At 38.7% G+C, this 18,059-nt stretch overlaps 2 protein-coding genes across 2 annotated transcripts; one reads left to right on the top strand and one right to left on the bottom strand.

Moving 5' to 3' along the window:
- Positions 1–135: 135 nt before the first annotated feature.
- On the bottom strand, positions 136–10,235 carry LOC117287987 (sodium/potassium/calcium exchanger 1-like). The gene is made up of 6 exons (XM_033768653.1): positions 10,067–10,235; positions 4,887–4,920; positions 3,965–4,042; positions 3,262–3,384; positions 2,215–2,346; positions 136–887 (listed from the first exon to the last, which is right to left on the bottom strand). Exons 1-6 carry the CDS (start codon positions 10,187–10,189, stop codon positions 136–138), a joined length of 1,242 nt encoding a protein of 413 aa, XP_033624544.1. The 5' UTR covers positions 10,190–10,235.
- LOC117287986 (nuclear transcription factor Y subunit beta-like) lies at positions 10,235–17,537 on the top strand. The gene is made up of 3 exons (XM_033768652.1): positions 10,235–10,252; positions 15,337–15,385; positions 16,676–17,537. The coding sequence occupies exons 1-3, from the start codon at positions 10,235–10,237 to the stop codon at positions 17,248–17,250; spliced, it is 642 nt and encodes a 213-aa protein (XP_033624543.1). The 3' UTR covers positions 17,251–17,537.
- Positions 17,538–18,059: the final 522 nt, after the last annotated feature.

Here is an 18,059-nt window from a genome sequence, read left to right as displayed (position 1 = left end):
ATCCTGCGTCGTGCTGCGTGTTGATTAGGCACCCGTCTACGCCGGGCAATTATGCGTCTGTAATTGTCTCTCTGGTTCTGCTGTTCGGAAATTCGTTTCCTACGCAGGTAATACATAACAGCGGCTGCAATGAGACTAGTTACCGCGATGAATGCTGACACGCCTATTGTAAGGTAAAAAGCGGCGATGGAAACGAAAAGACCGGTTTTGGGGTCTTGCCTGTCGCTGCGGGGTATCAACACGGTATCTTTTATCAACGTCTCCATCTTTGCTGTCGTCATCTTCCTCGGACTTAGAACCACTCTCTGTGTTCTCACTCCCCTCTTGGTCCTGATCTTCCTCCCCGTCTTTATCTTCCTCATCATCACTCCCACCACCCAATACTTCATTCTGGGCGGGGTTCACCTCCTCCTCACTTGTTGGATTTTCATTGTGGATTTCGACATCACCGGCAGTAGGTTGTACCTTCTCATCACTTCCAGCCATGACGTTACTATGATCAGGAGTCTTGTAAGTCACGGTGGGAATTTCATTATCGGTACCCTCCTCGGCGTCACCAATGCCAGCCTCGGCGTCACCGTTGCCAGCCTCGGCGTCACCGTTGCCAGCCTCGGCGTCACCGTTGCCAGCCTCGGCGTCACCGTTGCCAGCCTCGGCGTCACCGTTGCCAGCCTCGGCGTCGTCACCCTCAACGTCACCATTGCCACCCTCGGCGTCACCCTCGGCGTCACCCTCGGCGTCACCCTCGGCTTCATCACCGTCGGCCGTGGAGCTTTTTCCGGCGTCTTCAGTCTCTGGTTTCTGATGGTCATTTTGTTCGCCACCGAGAATATCTGCTGCTTCTGCAATGGCGGCTTCGGCGTGTTCTAACAAGTCAACCACACCGGCTGATTTGGGTTGGAGATAAACAAAAATCTAATCAATTTCATCAAGACTAACACAATTGTATTTTTTGCTTTGTTGGGGTGTTTGTAGGTTTGGGAATTTTTGAGGGTCGGTCCCATCCTTAGTTTTCAAATGAAACATTTACAGGAGGTTATTTGCCCCAGAAACACCGGCTGACGGTTTAAGCTTTACAACCAACCTTTAAATGTGTTTAATTTAATTCGGTAAAAAGAAAAGCAGCAATATATTATTTTTTGAAAGGATTTCCCGGTGCACAACGATCCAAAATATTCAACGATTTGGCCCCACCACAGTACACAATGCGCGTTGACACATTGGGGGAAATTGGACCCAAAGATGTGATTTGTCATTAATTAGGTGGTGATTGGGTAAAAAGGGGAGCTTATATTAGAGCAGAATTTCGGACTAATCAGTCATAAGGAGAATGGTTAAAGCCACTGTAGTGACGTTTGGTAATTGTCAAAGACCAGTGTTCTCACTTGGCAGATCCCATTATAAGCATTAAAAAACAAGCCTGTGAAAATTTGGGCTCAATTAGTCTTCGAAGTTGCGAGAAAATGATGAAAGAGAAAACACCCTTGTCTTTTAATTTGGTCATCGAAGTTGCGAGAAAATGATTGTCTTTTAATATTTTAGAGAGAAATTACCTCTTTCTCAATAACTACATTACTCCAGAGGGAGACATTTCCGCAATGTTTTATACTATCAACAGCTCTCCAATGCTTGTTTTTACCAAGTCCGTTTTTAAGTTACTATTTGTTTTGAGTAATAATTACCAAACGTGTACCTTCCCTTTAAAACAATTTACAAAATATAAGAATCCATCAGATTTGGACACTTTTGGTAATTACTCAAAATGATTATCATCATAAAACCTTTCTTGATTACGAGTAATGGGCAGAGGTTAATGGTATAAAACATTGTGAGAAACAGCTCCCTCTGAAGTGACGTAGTTTTCGAGAAAGAAGTAATTTTCCACGAATTTGATTTCAAGACCTAAAGTTTAGAATTTGAGTTCTCGAAATCAAGCATCAGAAAGTACAAAACTTCGTGTGACATGGGTGTTTTTTCTCTCATTATTATTTCGCAAATTCGATGACCGATTGAGCTCAAACTTTCACAGGTTTGTTATTTTATGCATATGTTAAGATACAGCAAATGTGAAGACTAGTCTTTGACAATTTACCAATAGTGTCCACTGCCTTTAACAGTTTCTTTGAAGATGAAAGGGCCTACCATATTAATCGTACTGATTTGAAAACAGATTATCTATATCTTGATGAACACAGTTTTAGATTAGTAACTCACCACGTATGTCTGCATCCGAGTTTTGTGCCTGAATGTTGTTTTCTTGTCCGTTTCCATTCTGGGTATTGTCACCATTTGACGCAATGTTTGAAGATGATTGTCCAGCCTCACTTTCTGTCCCCGATTGAGATTCTAGAAAAAGGGGAAATAACAGAGCAGCAAATATTACCGGTCTGGGGGATCGAGGCATTGTTCAAACGAAAATAGGGTATCAGTGTATAAATAGTTCAGCCACATTTGACCGCATTATTGAGTAAGGATTCTTCACACAAAGACCGTTGATTTGAACTGGACAAGAAGGTATTTATTATTTCACGTAGTGATCATAAAAAAAAATATATATTCGTCAGCAGACAAGGCGCACCGAAAGATAAGACGCACCGACGTTTTGGGGGTTTAAAAAGTCAGATAAGACGCGTCTTATCCGCAGGAAAATATGGTAGCAGACCATTCACTGACAGTGGTACCGACAACAAATGTTCTGTATATGAAAAAGGGACTGTTTTTGATTTTGATTTTACATGTCGGTGTCCCAGGGAAATCTCCGGAGATTCTGTCCCCCACTCTCTAAGTGTAAAAGAATGAAAACACCACTCTTTACATTTCGAGTTGTCCCTCATATGACTCTTTAAAAAAAGTGGTGGTTATTTAACTTTTTTAGAGGGGTTTCACTCCAGGACTGAGTGAAAAATCACTCAAAAAGATGCAAACTACAATCTAAAAGAGTGGAAGACCACTCGAAAAATAGTTGTCCTTCATATGGTTCTTGAAAGAGTGTTTTTTAACTCTTTGGCATTAAGAGAGCAAACGGGAAAATTTGCTCGTCATCAAGTAATTGTTCATGCTAAATCTTTTTCATCTCCGTTTTCCTTCAAATTCCAAGATTTCACGGATCTTATATTCTGAGCATTTTTTTTTCTGGAGGGGGGGGGGTAATTACCAAAATATTTACGACGAAATTTGAACAATATTGACTCAAATAATGTTTTATTTAGAAAATAACACAACAAACTATAAAATCCTGGTTTATGGCACTGTTTTACATACCGTGTGATGTGTCAGTAGTGTCGTCAGCATCATGTGGCTGTTCATCACCAGCTTGCTCATCAGAGTCACTCGGAACGTTTAACATCACCTCAATAGTCTCTAAACGCTGGCCATGGTTGTGGTCTTCAGACAAAAGCAAATAGTACCAGTCAAAATACCATAAAACCATTTTAAAATAATGCATCTCTTAGATTTGTTAGTTTAGTCATTTTAATATTCACGGCTTTTAAAAACACGCAAGTTTGCCATCATATAATGCTTTTATTTGTAGAGCACGTGTTTATCCTTGCGGATAGCGGACAGGGGATCAGTCTAGGTTTTGAGGAAGCTCAAGGGGTTCACAATAAACAGCGCCACCAAGAGTTTGACATGGAGAGGCATCGCCTTTTTCATAAGTTTAAGGATTCATTTAATAATTTTGAGTAATATTTTGTAATGTCAGTCACATCTTACAAATGAATCTACCCAAAGTAAACGCTCACAATACAATTATGAATAAAAGGCGGGAAAATTATAATCAAGAAATAGTCCGAAAATTCGAAACAGTCGAAAAGGCTCAAAAGGTCTTGGCACAAGACGTTTGTAACATTTTTTTTCACTCAAAATCAGGTTTACACTTGCTGTATAAACTGTAAAAACAGTGTAGGCGAGGCGGGCTCGCGGGTAAAGAGTCGGACAAAAGAATAAGCATAGAGTGACCTACCATTGGTTTCAAGACTCACAATTCGTTGTTCAAGAAGCAGAAGATCTTTGCGCATTGAGTCTACCATGCTGCCGATGTCTGAAGAAGATCAAACCCGAAGAAAATTAATAATTCAAACCTGCAAATTTTTGATGTTGCAAAGCACTTCTTGTTACGGTAGGCCTAACAATGTTTTATGATACGAATCTAACCTGCTTCACAACATCAAGTATTTTCGAACCGAGATCAAAACATAAGTAAATAATAGATTTATCATTATTTTAGTAATTGATAACATGGAAATGCACGTCGTTGTCTCAAGACGTTTCGAAATACTCAAAAAAGATAAAGTTCAGAAAACAAAATAATATTAAAGAAAACATGGGGCTTCTATTTATTATCAGAAGGGTTCGTCTAGCATTTCTCAACGATTATTTTTTTATCAGAGTATCGTTTTCATGTCCAGGCGTTGCCTGGGTAAATTTGACCTCGTTTGCTTTATGAATTAAGTTTGTAATTTTGCGGTTTTACAGTGTACTATTTGATATTGACATAATACTAAAGGCGACTTTGTACTTGAGGGATGCTGGGATACGTTTGTCCTGTCCCTCCTAACCGAACCATTGTCCCATGTTGACTGACACCCCTCAACGTCAAAGTGGCATGGTCCACCTTAGGATATCATGGACTGACGACGTGGTTAACACGATACAATTATTTAAAATATGCCAGCACGTACTGACAGTATTCCGCACTGCAGGGGTCGATTTAACAAAAAGTTAGGACTAGTCCTAACTTAGGAACGAGTAACGAGTAACCCGTCCTAACTCGAGCTAAGACAGATCTTAACTCGTTGTGAAATCCAAACCAGGGTTTTAACTAACTTAACAATGTTTCGATCAATGTGTCATTAACATTAAAAATTTGATAGAATGGAACTTACCATCTACTTCTCCAGCTACATTTTGAGCCACTTCCTGCCAAATTAATCAATCATTTTTATTAATTATTTATTTGAAGTTGTATTTAGACATTGGCTCTCCAGTATTACAGCTGATATCCCTCAAAGGGCCTTTTACATATTACAGTTAATATGGTTAAGTTGTCAAATAATTAAATGCGAAGTAAAAAGACTAGCAAAAAACGTAAGATGGATATTATTATAAGTACATTGTAAAAAAAACTCTGAATATACAGAAAAGGTTTGCAACGGAACCACAAAGCAATTTAAAAGCAGGAGGTGTGTTAAAGGCAGTGGACACTATTGGTAATTACTCAAAATAATTATTACCATAAAACCTTTCTTGGTGACGAGTAATGGGGAGAGGTTGGTGGTATAAAACATTGTGAGAAACGGCTCCCTCTAAAGTGCCATAGTTTTCGAGAAAGAAGTAACTTTCCACGAATTTGATTTCGAGACCTCAGATTTAGAACTTGAGGTCTCGAAATCAACCATCTAAACGCACACAACTTCGTGTGACAAGGGTTATTTTTCTTTCATCATTATCTCGCAACTTCGATGACCGATTGAGCTCAATTTTTCACAGGTTAGTTATTTTATGCATATGTTGAGATACACCAAGTGAGAAGACTGGTCTTTGACAATTACCAATAGTGTCCACTGCCTTTAAGGCAGGTTGGTTCGGATGGTTGCTATGGGGTCATTAATTGTAGTTTCATATTCATAAAGATCAAAGGGACCTTACAGTCAACTCTGCAAGTAAGTCATTGAGATTAGTTGTCATCTATAGACCTCCTCCCTCCAAAAAGAACAATACTACGGCCTCAATGTTTTTGAACGAATTCTCAACACTGATTGAACGCTTGTCTGTGATTGCAACCAGTATACTACTCACTGGAGATTTCAATATCCACGTTGATGATACCAATGATACAGTTGCAAAGAAGTTTCTAGATATGCTTGTTTCAGCTGATCTTCGTCAACTTGTTACGGGCTCCACACATAGACATGGTCACACACTTGATTTGCTCATTACTCGTCAGGCAGATGATACTGTACATCATATCGAGTTGGATCATAGTTTACCATCAGATCATGCAGCAGTTATGATGACAGTGGAAATCTCCAAGCCAGACTGTACACGACTATCCATTACCTCTCGTAATCTACGGAACATCAACTTGGAAGATTTCCGACATGACATTGAAATGTCACCACTAACTACTGACCCATGCACCAATTTAGATGATTTAGTCGATCAGTATGACAACACCTTGCGTAGTCTGATGGATAAACATGTGCCTGAAACCACTCGCACCATCACACTTCGCCCTCACACACCTTGGTACTCTGACATCCTTCGTTCATCTAAACGTGTAAAACGCCGACACGAACGTAAATGGAAAAAATCTGGACTTGAGATTGATCGTCAAGTGTTTCGGGAGAGCTGTAACACCTACCGCCATATACTACAAAGCGCTAAAACTAACTATCATAGTAATCAGATCGCACAATGTGACTCTCGAAAGCTTTTTCGTATGGTGTCCAACATGACAGGTAGTTCAGCACGGGTTCTTCCGACTGTACCTGAACACGACTTAGTAAATCAGTTTGCCAATTTTTTCACTGGCAAGATCAAAGACATAAGATACAGTCTAGACCATACCACAGCCACACCCATCTCAGTCAACATTGATAAGTCTTGTACGAGCAGGTTTGGTACATTCACTTCAATCTCCATGGATGCTGTAAGAAGAATCATCATGGGTACATCAAACAAGTCCTGTTTGTTGGATCCTCTCCCTACATCCTTGTTGAAGAACTGTATTGATGAAATACTACCTGTTGTTACTAACATCGTCAATCTCTCCCTAATGCAAGGCTACATTCCCCGGTTGATGAAGTCAGCCATAATAACTCCGGTTATTAAGAAAGCCAATCTTGATTCCGAAGGTTTGCACAATTACCGGCCAATTTCTAACATACCCTTCATCACCAAAGTCCTGGAACATGCTGCTTCATCACAGTTAATGTCGTATATTGAGGAAAACAGTCTTCATAGCAAAATCCAGTCAGCATATAGGCATCATCACAGCACTGAGACAGCTATGTTGAAGGTACACAATGATCTACTCCGAGCTGTGGATAACAACAAGGAAATAGTACTTGTGCTACTCGATTTATCTGCTGCCTTCGATACCATCGACCACAAGTTGTTGCTAAAACGTTTTGCAGATAGATATGGTGTATCTGATGTTGCACTCAAGTGGTGTTCCTCATATCTCTCTGAGCGTGGACAATCTGTTGCCATCGGTGAGTCTGTGTCAGAATAGCATCCACTTACCTATGGCATACCACAGGGCTCAGTCATTGGCCCCAAGCAATTCACTTTGTACACTGCTCCAATTGATGATATTTTAGCTGCACATGGCATTGAAGGCATGGTCTACGCAGATGACACGCAGCTTTACACGTTTTTTGATCCATCAACACGAGACACTGCACTTGCTTCTATGGAAGCATGTATTGCTGATATTAGAGCATGGACAATTGCAAACAAGCTCACGCTGAATGACTCAAAAACGGAGATCGTTCATTTGTCATCCCGCTTCCGCACGACACAACCTTTACGACCGCTGAAAATTGGACTTTCATACATCGAACCCGTGCCACAAGTACGTATTCTTGGTACTATGGCTGACCGTCACCTCACAATGTCACGCCATGTAAATATGGTGTCCCGGAATGCTACATATTCGATTAGAAAGATCGGTCAACTACGCAAGTTTCTGAACCGTGGTACAACTGAGATACTTGTACTTGCTTTTATTTCTTCTAAGCTAGACTATTGCAACAGCCTATTACATGGATTGCCTCACTTTGAACTTGCTAAGCTGCAGCGTGTCCAAAACACAGCTGCTAAGCTCGTTGTCCGTGCCAAAAAACACGACCATGTTAAACCCATTCTACACAATCTCCACTGGCTCCCAATTCGCAAACGCATACTGTTCAAATCACTCTTGATGGTCTACAAGTCCCTTAACTACATGGCACCTGTTTACATTAGGAATCTCCTCAATCCATATGCCCCTACCCGCTCCTTGAGATCCAGTGCCAAAGGATTACTGACAATTCCACAAGCATCCCGTACATCACTGTCCTCCTATGGGGACAGAGCTTTCTCCATTGCAGCTCCAAAAGAATGGAATAAACTCCCCGATGACATTAAATTTGCAAAATCACTAAACCATTTTAAGAAGGCTCTGAAAACCTATCTTTTTAAATTGTCATTTGTTTAAATAATTTATATTATGATCATAGTTGTCCAGTGTTTAGTTGTATTGTCACCTTTCGAGATTACCCAAATTGTGTATATTTTTAATCACTCCTGACTGGCTCGGGTTTTTATGTTTTATTTTAATTGTTAGTTATTCTTAAATTCATTCATATTGTTATTGTAGTTTCAAATCGTTTTCTGTTTAAATCTTTTTAATATTTTTTCTTTTCTTGTTACAGCGCTTTGGGGTCGTTAGGGCGTAAAGCGCTTTATAAATGTTACCATTATTATTATTATTATAAAGGTAATTAAATGAAAGACCCGTATATTTAAAACAAAATATTTAAAACCAACAAGTAAATGTTTACTTGGAAAATGAATGCTTCTTTTTGCCGAACAAAGACTAATAAGATACCCTTCTGATCAATAAACACCATACAAAGTCAATGTACAAAGCAATGCTCTCCACACGCTGCAGTAAATACATAGGATTGAAATAACGTGCCCAAATCGAATTCCTAAAATGCCTTAAAAGACAAAAGATGTATTGTATCCGACAATGGTGAATGCCATCTCGTATTAGAGCAGAACATTCCTGATCGTTCGGGTAGGAGTTTAAAGGCACTGGACACTATTGGTAATTGTCAAAGACCAGTCTTCTCACTTGCTGTATCTCAACATATGCATACGTATCTCAACATTATGCATAAAAAACCTTTGAAAATTTGAGCTCGATTGGTCGTCGGTGTTGCGAGATAACTTTGAACGAAAAAACACCCTAAACCTGAGGTCTTGAAATCAAATTCGTGGAAATATACTTCTTTCTTGAAAACTACGTCATTTCAGAGGGAACCGTTTCTCACAATGTTTTATACTATCAACCTCTCCCCATTACTCGTTACCAATATTGAGGTTTTATGCCGATCATTATTTTGAGTAATTAACAATAGTGTCCACTGCCTTTAAAAGGGACATCGAAGGATATAAAAAAGAAAGTTGAGCTCTGTCTTTTTTAAGAAGTATAGGGACTATGGGCTTAACAAGTTAACAGGCAAATTTTAATATATTATCCACTGATTAATCGTTTCAATATTCAACAAGAATAGTTCAATTTCACAAGCTAAGCATTCACTGGTCAAATTAGATCATTCAATTTCAATTTCTTATAAGTCAGCAGTAAAGAGCTGGTCAACCATTCAAAAACATCAAGTGCAAAGGTTCAACCACAGAAATTATTGTTAAAGTGTTGTCTAGAATGCCTATAAATGAAATAGCATGACTGAAACGAATCCAATATGAAAAACGAAATCATGTGTGCACGAACAAAAAATTCGCAAAAAAGAAACCCTTGTTTAGTGGATTGGGGGTAATGCGTGAATTTAAATGCGTGCTTACGAAATTGGACGATTTGTTTTGCTGAAGTCTGCCGGGTAAACCAATATTATAAACATAAAATATATTATACCATAATTAGTTGGGTTTTGAGCAATTCCAAGACTTAATGGGGTTGTCGGAACAAATACAAATTTGATTTAAAACTCCTTTTGGGTAAATCGTGACTGTGTGTACATTCCTTGATGGGCGTGGCTTTATTATGCGGTGCATGTGGTGGACTCTTGAAGGCGTGGCCCTTTGGGATGTAAGACAAGCGGGCTAACTATTAGGTCAGAACGGCAATTGGCAAATTTTCCGCGCCACGCCACGAATTTATCCGCCCTAAATAGGCTCAAGTTACACTGGATTTGTTTCTTACCTAACAAGAAGGGTCACCAGATACATACTAAACGTAAACAGGCAGAGGGGGGGGGGGGGTAAAAAAAAAAACGTAAAGAAAATGGTGGCGTGGAAATTTTTCCTGTGATATATTATTTATGAGAATAGTTACCCGTGTTCTGTGTGCAGAAGGATAGCGTTTGGCGACCCTACGATAGAGTGACTGGGAGTGTGCAAGGCAAACTATTGCCAGCAGAAGACAGGTGAGAAAAAGCAAGTTGTTTGATCCAGCCATGATGAAGCTTCTACTGTAATCGCTCGGCGGTGAGGTCTGCCGAAAATGCCGTCTCCTGAGAGGGTAGTACTAGTCCGGAACCAGTCAGCCGTGACTGCTTTGAATCTGAATGTTTAGTCATTGAAGCATCATGGTCCAGTGCGCCCATCTAACTTGTCCCCGGGACAAAAACAGAAGAAAGATTCCGGCTTAGGGGATATTATCATTGTTGATATACCCCTGCCAGTTCCTCCCCTCCCCGCTGGTAGTCATTCTGGACTAATCGTATATCTCAATTTAGAAAATACGATCACATTTGAAAACGCTATTTTGAATTATATTTCTAAATTTGAGGAATCAAACAACAAGATGTGAATATCTTGCAACTTACGATTGAAAACGGTATTTTTATCAAAAGAAGACTTGTGTGTGATCTAAATAACGATTTTTTAAAATCAAATTTCTTTTCTCAAAATTTTAAATGTTGAACGTACATCTGTCGAATTCATTAAATACAAATTTAGGTAATATTAAATTAATCAGATATCACATTGGTGAGGATTGAAAGATTATTGAAATATTTCCCCCTGAAATGAAGCCATATTATTCTCAAAAATTGAAGGAAAAACGCACAGTAAGTTCACTGTTTACTGTGAAAACCACCTTTTTCTCCTGACTCACCAAAACATTCACAGGTTTTTTGTTTCATTGTATTATGGCTGACCACTCAAAACATGAACACCCAGCTCTTCATCGATACCACCTTTAAGTCTTGAATGCCAATTGATTTGGGAAGCTATTTTGTGGCCAACTGGATTTTTATTTAACATTCCTGGTGCAGTTGTGTTACGTAACACTGAATTTCAAGAATTTAACATTTTTTGTTTTCTTGACTCGCAGAAAAAACCCATTGCAGAACTTGAGCAAGCACTAAAATGGCGGTGTCCTTAGCTATTATTTTGCTCGTTTTCTGTGTTGCTCTACCATCAAGCAAATCTCTCGCAGTCGGAATTCATGCGGATGGTTCTGTGAGTTACGAATCTTTAAGTTTGCAAGTAATTTTTTTTAACATAATTGTAATTTCCAAAATCCATGCTTTCAACTGTTGAGGATTTGGGTTCGGCCAGTGTAAGGTCGTGTCAGAATTAGTGACTACAGCTAAGTGGCTACGGCTAGATTTCCGCATCATCATGCGTTGAGGTATATAGCTCGTCATTACACTCAGAAAAAGAATGGTAAAAAAAAGTTATGTTAAATGTGTTAAGTGAAAAAATACTTAACATAAGTAAAAATTAATGAAAAATTTAAACAAAATGTTTGTGTAAATAAAAAACTACTCAAATAGTTAGTAAAACTAATAGTTTACATAACTTAGCAACTTTAAACACATATTATGCAAATTTTACTGAACTGGTTGTAAAAGTTTACATGGTGTTTAGTAAACCACGATATTTTACTCAAGTATTGTGCAAAATACGCAGCGTGTGACTTGTCTGCTGGGGTCGCGCTCTGCAGTACCACAGTGTAACCACACACAACGTAACGAAATGGATCTCATGAAAAAAAAAACCTTCTTGAGTGGAACTTCCCTCATTTAGTTGAGACGTTTGAAGGTAAGTACTATAACATATTTCTGTATTGATGTTATTATCTGTAGTGATAGACTATACACGACTCGTTAGCACGAGTTAGCACAGATAAAGGGACAGTTGAACGTCATATTTTGACTGACAACACTTTTGAACAGTGACTTGAATATCACAAATACATACGTAGGTCTGATCAATGGTCCCCGTATTGTGCACATAGTACACGTACAGCATGCATCGTTGAAGACCATTGTACACATGTACATCGCCACTGTGTTAAAGCACCACCACTGCATACAGCCACGGTGCATCAGGCCAATGATTGGGCTAACTTTAATCTCTCATTTGTTCAGAAGAACAATCAAATAACTTTTCAACATTTTGTCTTTACCAGATACTGACAAATGATACAACTGACTTAAAATGCAAATTCTGGGAGAGGGGAATCGCACAAACACATCTACCCTTTGTTTAGTTTAACCTGTTAAAGGAATTATTCAAGAAATCTCACCCCCCCCCCCCCCACACAAAAAAAAAGGACGAAAGAAAAAGAACAAAAAGAAAAATCAGATAAAGATCAAGAAAAATCAAAGTTTTCAGGTAGCCTACTGTTATGTGGGATTGCATATATAGCACCAAAATTATCTCTCCTCCTGGGATCCTATCACCTTATTCCAGAACTGCAAGTCTCCATCATTGAACCTTTTGTTGATTTGTTTATTTTTTAAGCCCCTATGTATTTTTTTATTTATTTTATTTTATTTCAATTTGTATTTGGACTTTTTTAAATTTATGTGCATGTACATCATGTACAAATTGTATTGCACATACATTGCAGTACTGGAACGTTGTCTCTATTGATCTATAAGTGTTGTAATATGATAATTAAACCACTATTGATATAAAATAATGGTTTAATCTGACATTGTGTGTACCCCATCCTTAAGACAATCAGATTAAATCATTATTTTACAGCAAAATTGGTTTAATTGTAATATTACAATACTTTAAGTTCATTACAGACAATATACACGTGTCATACAATTTGTACTGCACCCCCATTGAAATTTAACCTATTGTGTTTAATATTATTCCCCTTTATGCAGGAAAACACAAGTTTGGACCAGTATTTGAAAGACATCAACAGGGACACCAGATCGCAACCATGCTGATATTAGGTGGGTCTGCACTGGCTCCACAGCAAGTGTTCGTAATTTTTGAGCAAATGCATTTGAACAGTCATCCCTTGTGAAAGCACTGGATGTGTGTTTCAAAAAACATTTTGTCTTCGACTTGAGCTACCAGGAGGAGTGTTCTGGCGTTTGGGAGTTCATTGAATTGGTTGTGTTTGAACTCAAAGGCGGTGTGAAGAGCAGCACTATTCGAGAGTTCCGGGCTTACTGTTCATCTCATGATGCATCTGATTAATGTTGACCATTCCATAAGCATTGTAGTTAAAGAAGTTCTTGCACAAAATGTTTGCAAATACGTATCAAAATCATAAGAGATGTGATAGTTGTGATAGTTTGGATTTATGGAACAACCTTACAGTTTAAATAGGAACTCAAAGGTCAAATTCAAATTTGTATTCAATACCCTTCCAGTTTTTGTCAAATTTGTCAAAATGTCAAATTCAACACCGTTTTGATTGCTTAGCGACAATTAGGATAAACCAATAATTCCCCATACAAATTGTTCAAACCCAAAATTGAATTTGACCTTGGAGTTCTTCTTTAAGCTGTGTTAGCCTGGAAGTATTTATTCTGACCTTGCCAATTAATGTAATTTGACCATTCCAGAAGCATTGTAGTTAAAGAAGTTCTTGCACAAATTGTTTGCAATAAAGTATCAAAATCATAAGAGATGTGATAGTTGTGATAGTTTTGATTTATGGAACAACCTTACAGTTTAAACTGTGTTAGCCTGGAAGTATTTATTCTGACCTTGCCAATTAGGTAGATTTTTTGTAATTTTTTAAATTCACTGAAATTGTTGACTGATTATGAGACATACAGAAAACCCCATTTTGCACATGTGATGTTTTGGATTGTTAATATTATTACCATTAAATTTTTATTAAAAAGTTGTTATCTTGAAATTCATGTTGTAGTCGCCAAGTCTCAGTATTTATGATGTGTCCATTTATTACAGCCCTAAACTCCATGAAATAACACTTTGCTAGTATTCAACACAAGCATTGTGTATATTATTACCAGTTTTAAAGGCACACAGTTTACATTAAAAATCGGTAAAATCTATACTTCAAAATTGAGTAATTATTTTACATGAGTGGATTTATACCCAGCAATTCAGTAAAAAAAAATACCCAATATTGATGTAAAGTTTTACACAACTATTTACATTGTAAAGCGGTAAAGTCTTACGTCACAATTAAGTAATATTTTACATGAGTGGGTTTACCCAACAATTCAGTAAAGAAAACTACCCAATATTTATGTAAACTTTTACACAGCTATTAAGCAAGATATTACCCAACGCCTGTTGGGTAAAGTTTTACCTAATAGTTATGGTGTTCGCCCACTACATCTAAAACAGGTAATATTTTACACAAGTTGTGTAATCTTTCCTCTGTGTGTAGCAACACACTTAGCAACAGCCTAAGTCGTAGCCGTATACGCCAATTCGGATACGGGCTAATCGGGGGAGTGGAGTTTGTTTGTTTGTTTGTTTGTTTGTTTGTTTGTTTGTTTGCTTGCTTGCTTGCTTGCTTGCTTGCTTGCTTGCTTGCTTGCTTGCTTGCTTGCTTGCTTGCTTGCTTGCTTGCTTGCTTGCTTGCTTGCTTGCTTGCTTGCTTGCTTGCTTGCTTGCTTGCTTGCTTGCTTGCTTGCTTGCTTGCTTGCTTGCTTGCTTGCTTGCTTGCTTGCTTGCTTGCTTGCTTGCTTGCTTGCTTGCTTGCTTGCTTGCTTGCTTGCTTGCTTGCTTGCTTGCTTGCTTGCTTGCTTGCTTGCTTGCTTGCTTGCTTGCTTGCTTGCTTGCTTGCTTGCTTGCTTGCTTGCTTGCTTGCTTGCTTGCTTGCTTGCTTGCTTGCTTGCTTGCTTGCTTGCTTGCTTGCTTGCTTGCTTGCTTGCTTGCTTGCTTGCTTGCTTGCTTGCTTGCTTGCTTGCTTGCTTGCTTGCTTGCTTGTTTGTTTGTTTGTTTGTTTGTTTGTTTGTTTGTTTGTTTGTTTGTTTGTTTGTTTGTTTGTTTGTTTGTTTGTTTGTTTGTTTGTTTGTTTGTTTGTTTGTTTGTTTGTTTGTTTGTTTGTTTGTTTGTTTGTTTGTTTGTTTGTTTGTTTGTTTGTTTGTTTGTTTGTTTGTTTGTTTGTTTGTTTGTTTGTTTGTTTGTTTGTTTGTTTGTTTGTGTGTTTGTTTGTTTGTTTAGATGATCTTCCCGTCGACGGACTTCGGTAAACTCCCACAAGTGTACCAAATCATAGGTGAGGGTGTTCAAAGAACACCAATGTTATTATGTTGGCAGAAATTAGCGTTGTTTTAACATCCTTGGGTAGATATTGAGTATTTTTTTATGTATGATTCAACAACCACGTTAACAAGTGTTGTCCTCTTTTTGTTTGAACAGAAAACAGATAGTGGTGAACACATCGACGCAGTACAAGTTGATGACAAAGGTAAAGTGTATAATAAATCATTAATGGGACACATTCTTCAAACCTCTCTAAAATAAATCCTCCTTATCCCTTTCAAGGGTTGTTCAGGGCAAACAAAAAAACTAATGTGTTTTGTTATAACGAGTAATCAATAATATTTTCCCACAGATGTGTTCATAAATATTATACCTGAGATGACTCAAAGACTCATGAAACTTGAAGTTGCGGCATCAAGACTTGAAAATAACCGTAAGTTAAAGTATTTCTGAAGTACATTGTTGTCTCTATTTCTTCTAAATCTTGCCTGTTACTTGAATTCTTTTGAAAATCCAAATCCAAGGATAAATGAGGTTGTATCATGAACAGAGAGAACCACTGCAGTGGTTCTCTCTGTTCATGGTACAACTCCGCACTGTGGCTTTTTGCATGCAGAAAGAACACGAACACAAACAATTAACTTCTGAGAGAGTAGCATTCTGACAGCAAAACCGTTTATTTAGTAATTCAAATGAACACATCAAGTGGTAATACATTGTACGCTAGGAATAACAGATAAGAGGCAAACAGTACAAACATAAGCAATGGCGTTACTAAAGGTGTTCGACAAAGACATGGACAAACTGCATAATGTTACCTTTTTGTGTTCTAATGTAGTGTGTATGTCATATAATCACGAAGTACTATTTTTAGGGCCAATCTAGTCTTGTGTTGCGCGGTCACACACAACCAACGTTCCGATCTACGCACAGCAAAAGGATCATGGTGAGATGAATACAGATATCAGAGAAAAAGATCGCCCGCTAAAGTTCGACCAATGGTCTTGGAACCAAGACTAGGGCCAATCCGAAAACAATCCTCTCATTATGGACATTTCAGTTTCTTGGTATGGGTATAATGTGGGCAGAATAAGACCAAAACTAGCTTCGTTGATCATAAAAACTCCCATGCCAGAATTGACCCGGAATCCGGGTATAAGAGGAGATCCGACCAACTTCCGGGTCAGTTGTTTCAAAATTTGATTTTAACTCGGTTTGTGTCAAGCTTGACCCGTTTCTGGATCATTCTAACACAGATTTGGGGTCATTCTGACCATGAAATGGGTCAGTCCTCATGACTCCGGGTCAATCCGGACTCAAGAGCCTGTAGAGTAGACATTTCAATCCCGGACTGCTTTTTTTGCCCCCCTTCAAACAGAACTCAATATGGACTTACTACTGGATAGAATTGAACAAATCGTACATGAACAATACGGACGACCCGACATAGGAAAGCCCGCTGATCAAAACCAATCCGAGCCCCCAGCACCATAAGAGAGCACTGGGAACGAAGATGAAGCCGTAGCCACTGGTTCGCAGGTGTCATCATTGGTGACCGACGCTACAAATCATAACACCGAACCTAACCATTCGAACCAACATGAACCTGTCACTGCCACAGTCATCGAGGTTGACCAGGCGAAGCCCTCTCCACCTCAGCAACCCCATCCAGCCAATCAGCTGCAACAGCAACTGCAAACACAACAGCAACAGCAATTGGTGTCAAAACCACATCAGCAACTGCCCACACCACCCCAACACCTGCAGCAGCAGCTGGTGCCATTGCAGCAACTGCAGCAACAGGTCGGACAACCTCAGCAAAGGGAAGTTGGACACGAGTTGGATGAACTTGATGAAATAATCCACCTCGCCAGTGGTCTCACAAATAATCACCATTCCGCCATAGAACGAACCATACGACCCACCGCTATAAAACAACCCCGCGCATCGAGAGCGTTTGCAATGAAACGAATAACGTGGGAAGCCAGACGGCACACTAAAATATCTCCAGACTTGGAAGATGTTGACCTGAATTTGATCGACCGGGGAGGACTTCCGTGGTTGCCATAAGAAGGTGACACTTAAAGTCAGGACTTGCTTTAGTATAGAAAGAAGAAGCAACAGTGACACAAGTCTCCCTTTAATGTATTGCTGGATTATTGATGAGTTAAGTCATTTCTGACCTTTAAACACGCCAGCAAACCAAACCATGAAACTTTTTGTTTTATCCTAAGTTTTCTGTAAATAAATGTGCATTGAACTAACTACAAAAACGTGAAAAAGACCTACCATATCGAGCGAATGCATGTGCTAATTCTTGTAAGACTTACAAACAAAACTAACAACACTGCAAACAGTTGTTTCTGCGCCTTGAACACCCAGCAGGGTGGATATGTGCGCATTACAAGTCTTATTATTATTATTATTAAAAGCAACAATTGACGGAACAATAAAAACACAGCAAACCATGCATAATTGTCTTATACACAGCAACAAGAAAATAAATCAAAGTCTATGTTCCTAGCCTATCCAAAATCCATTTTATATGTTCAAGTTAATTGCCCTTGTCCACTGTTTATATTTCTTTACGGTCTTCTAGCACCCGTCTAGTTTGTTAATGTTAAAAGTATTTTGTAATCGACAGTTTTGCCATTATCCTTGGTCATCCACCAACTATATTCACTGGTTTGCTTTTGTTGATTGATTTGTATTGAACTGTTTGTATTGTTCCGAACCATTTTCTCGTGGTTACAGTTGCTACAGGGTAAATGAAAAGTTTAGCTGGGTATCATCAGCATAAGGCCACGTAAAAAAAATTGTTGTGCCGACGCATCAAATAAGTCCAAAGTGGTGACGTCACCTATAAACGACGCAATTTT

The sequence above is a fragment of the Asterias rubens genome, chromosome 3 (assembly GCF_902459465.1).
Source record: "Asterias rubens chromosome 3, eAstRub1.3, whole genome shotgun sequence".
Taxonomy (NCBI): Eukaryota; Metazoa; Echinodermata; class Asteroidea; order Forcipulatida; family Asteriidae; genus Asterias; species Asterias rubens.
This window is presented reverse-complemented; position numbering and strand designations above follow the sequence as displayed.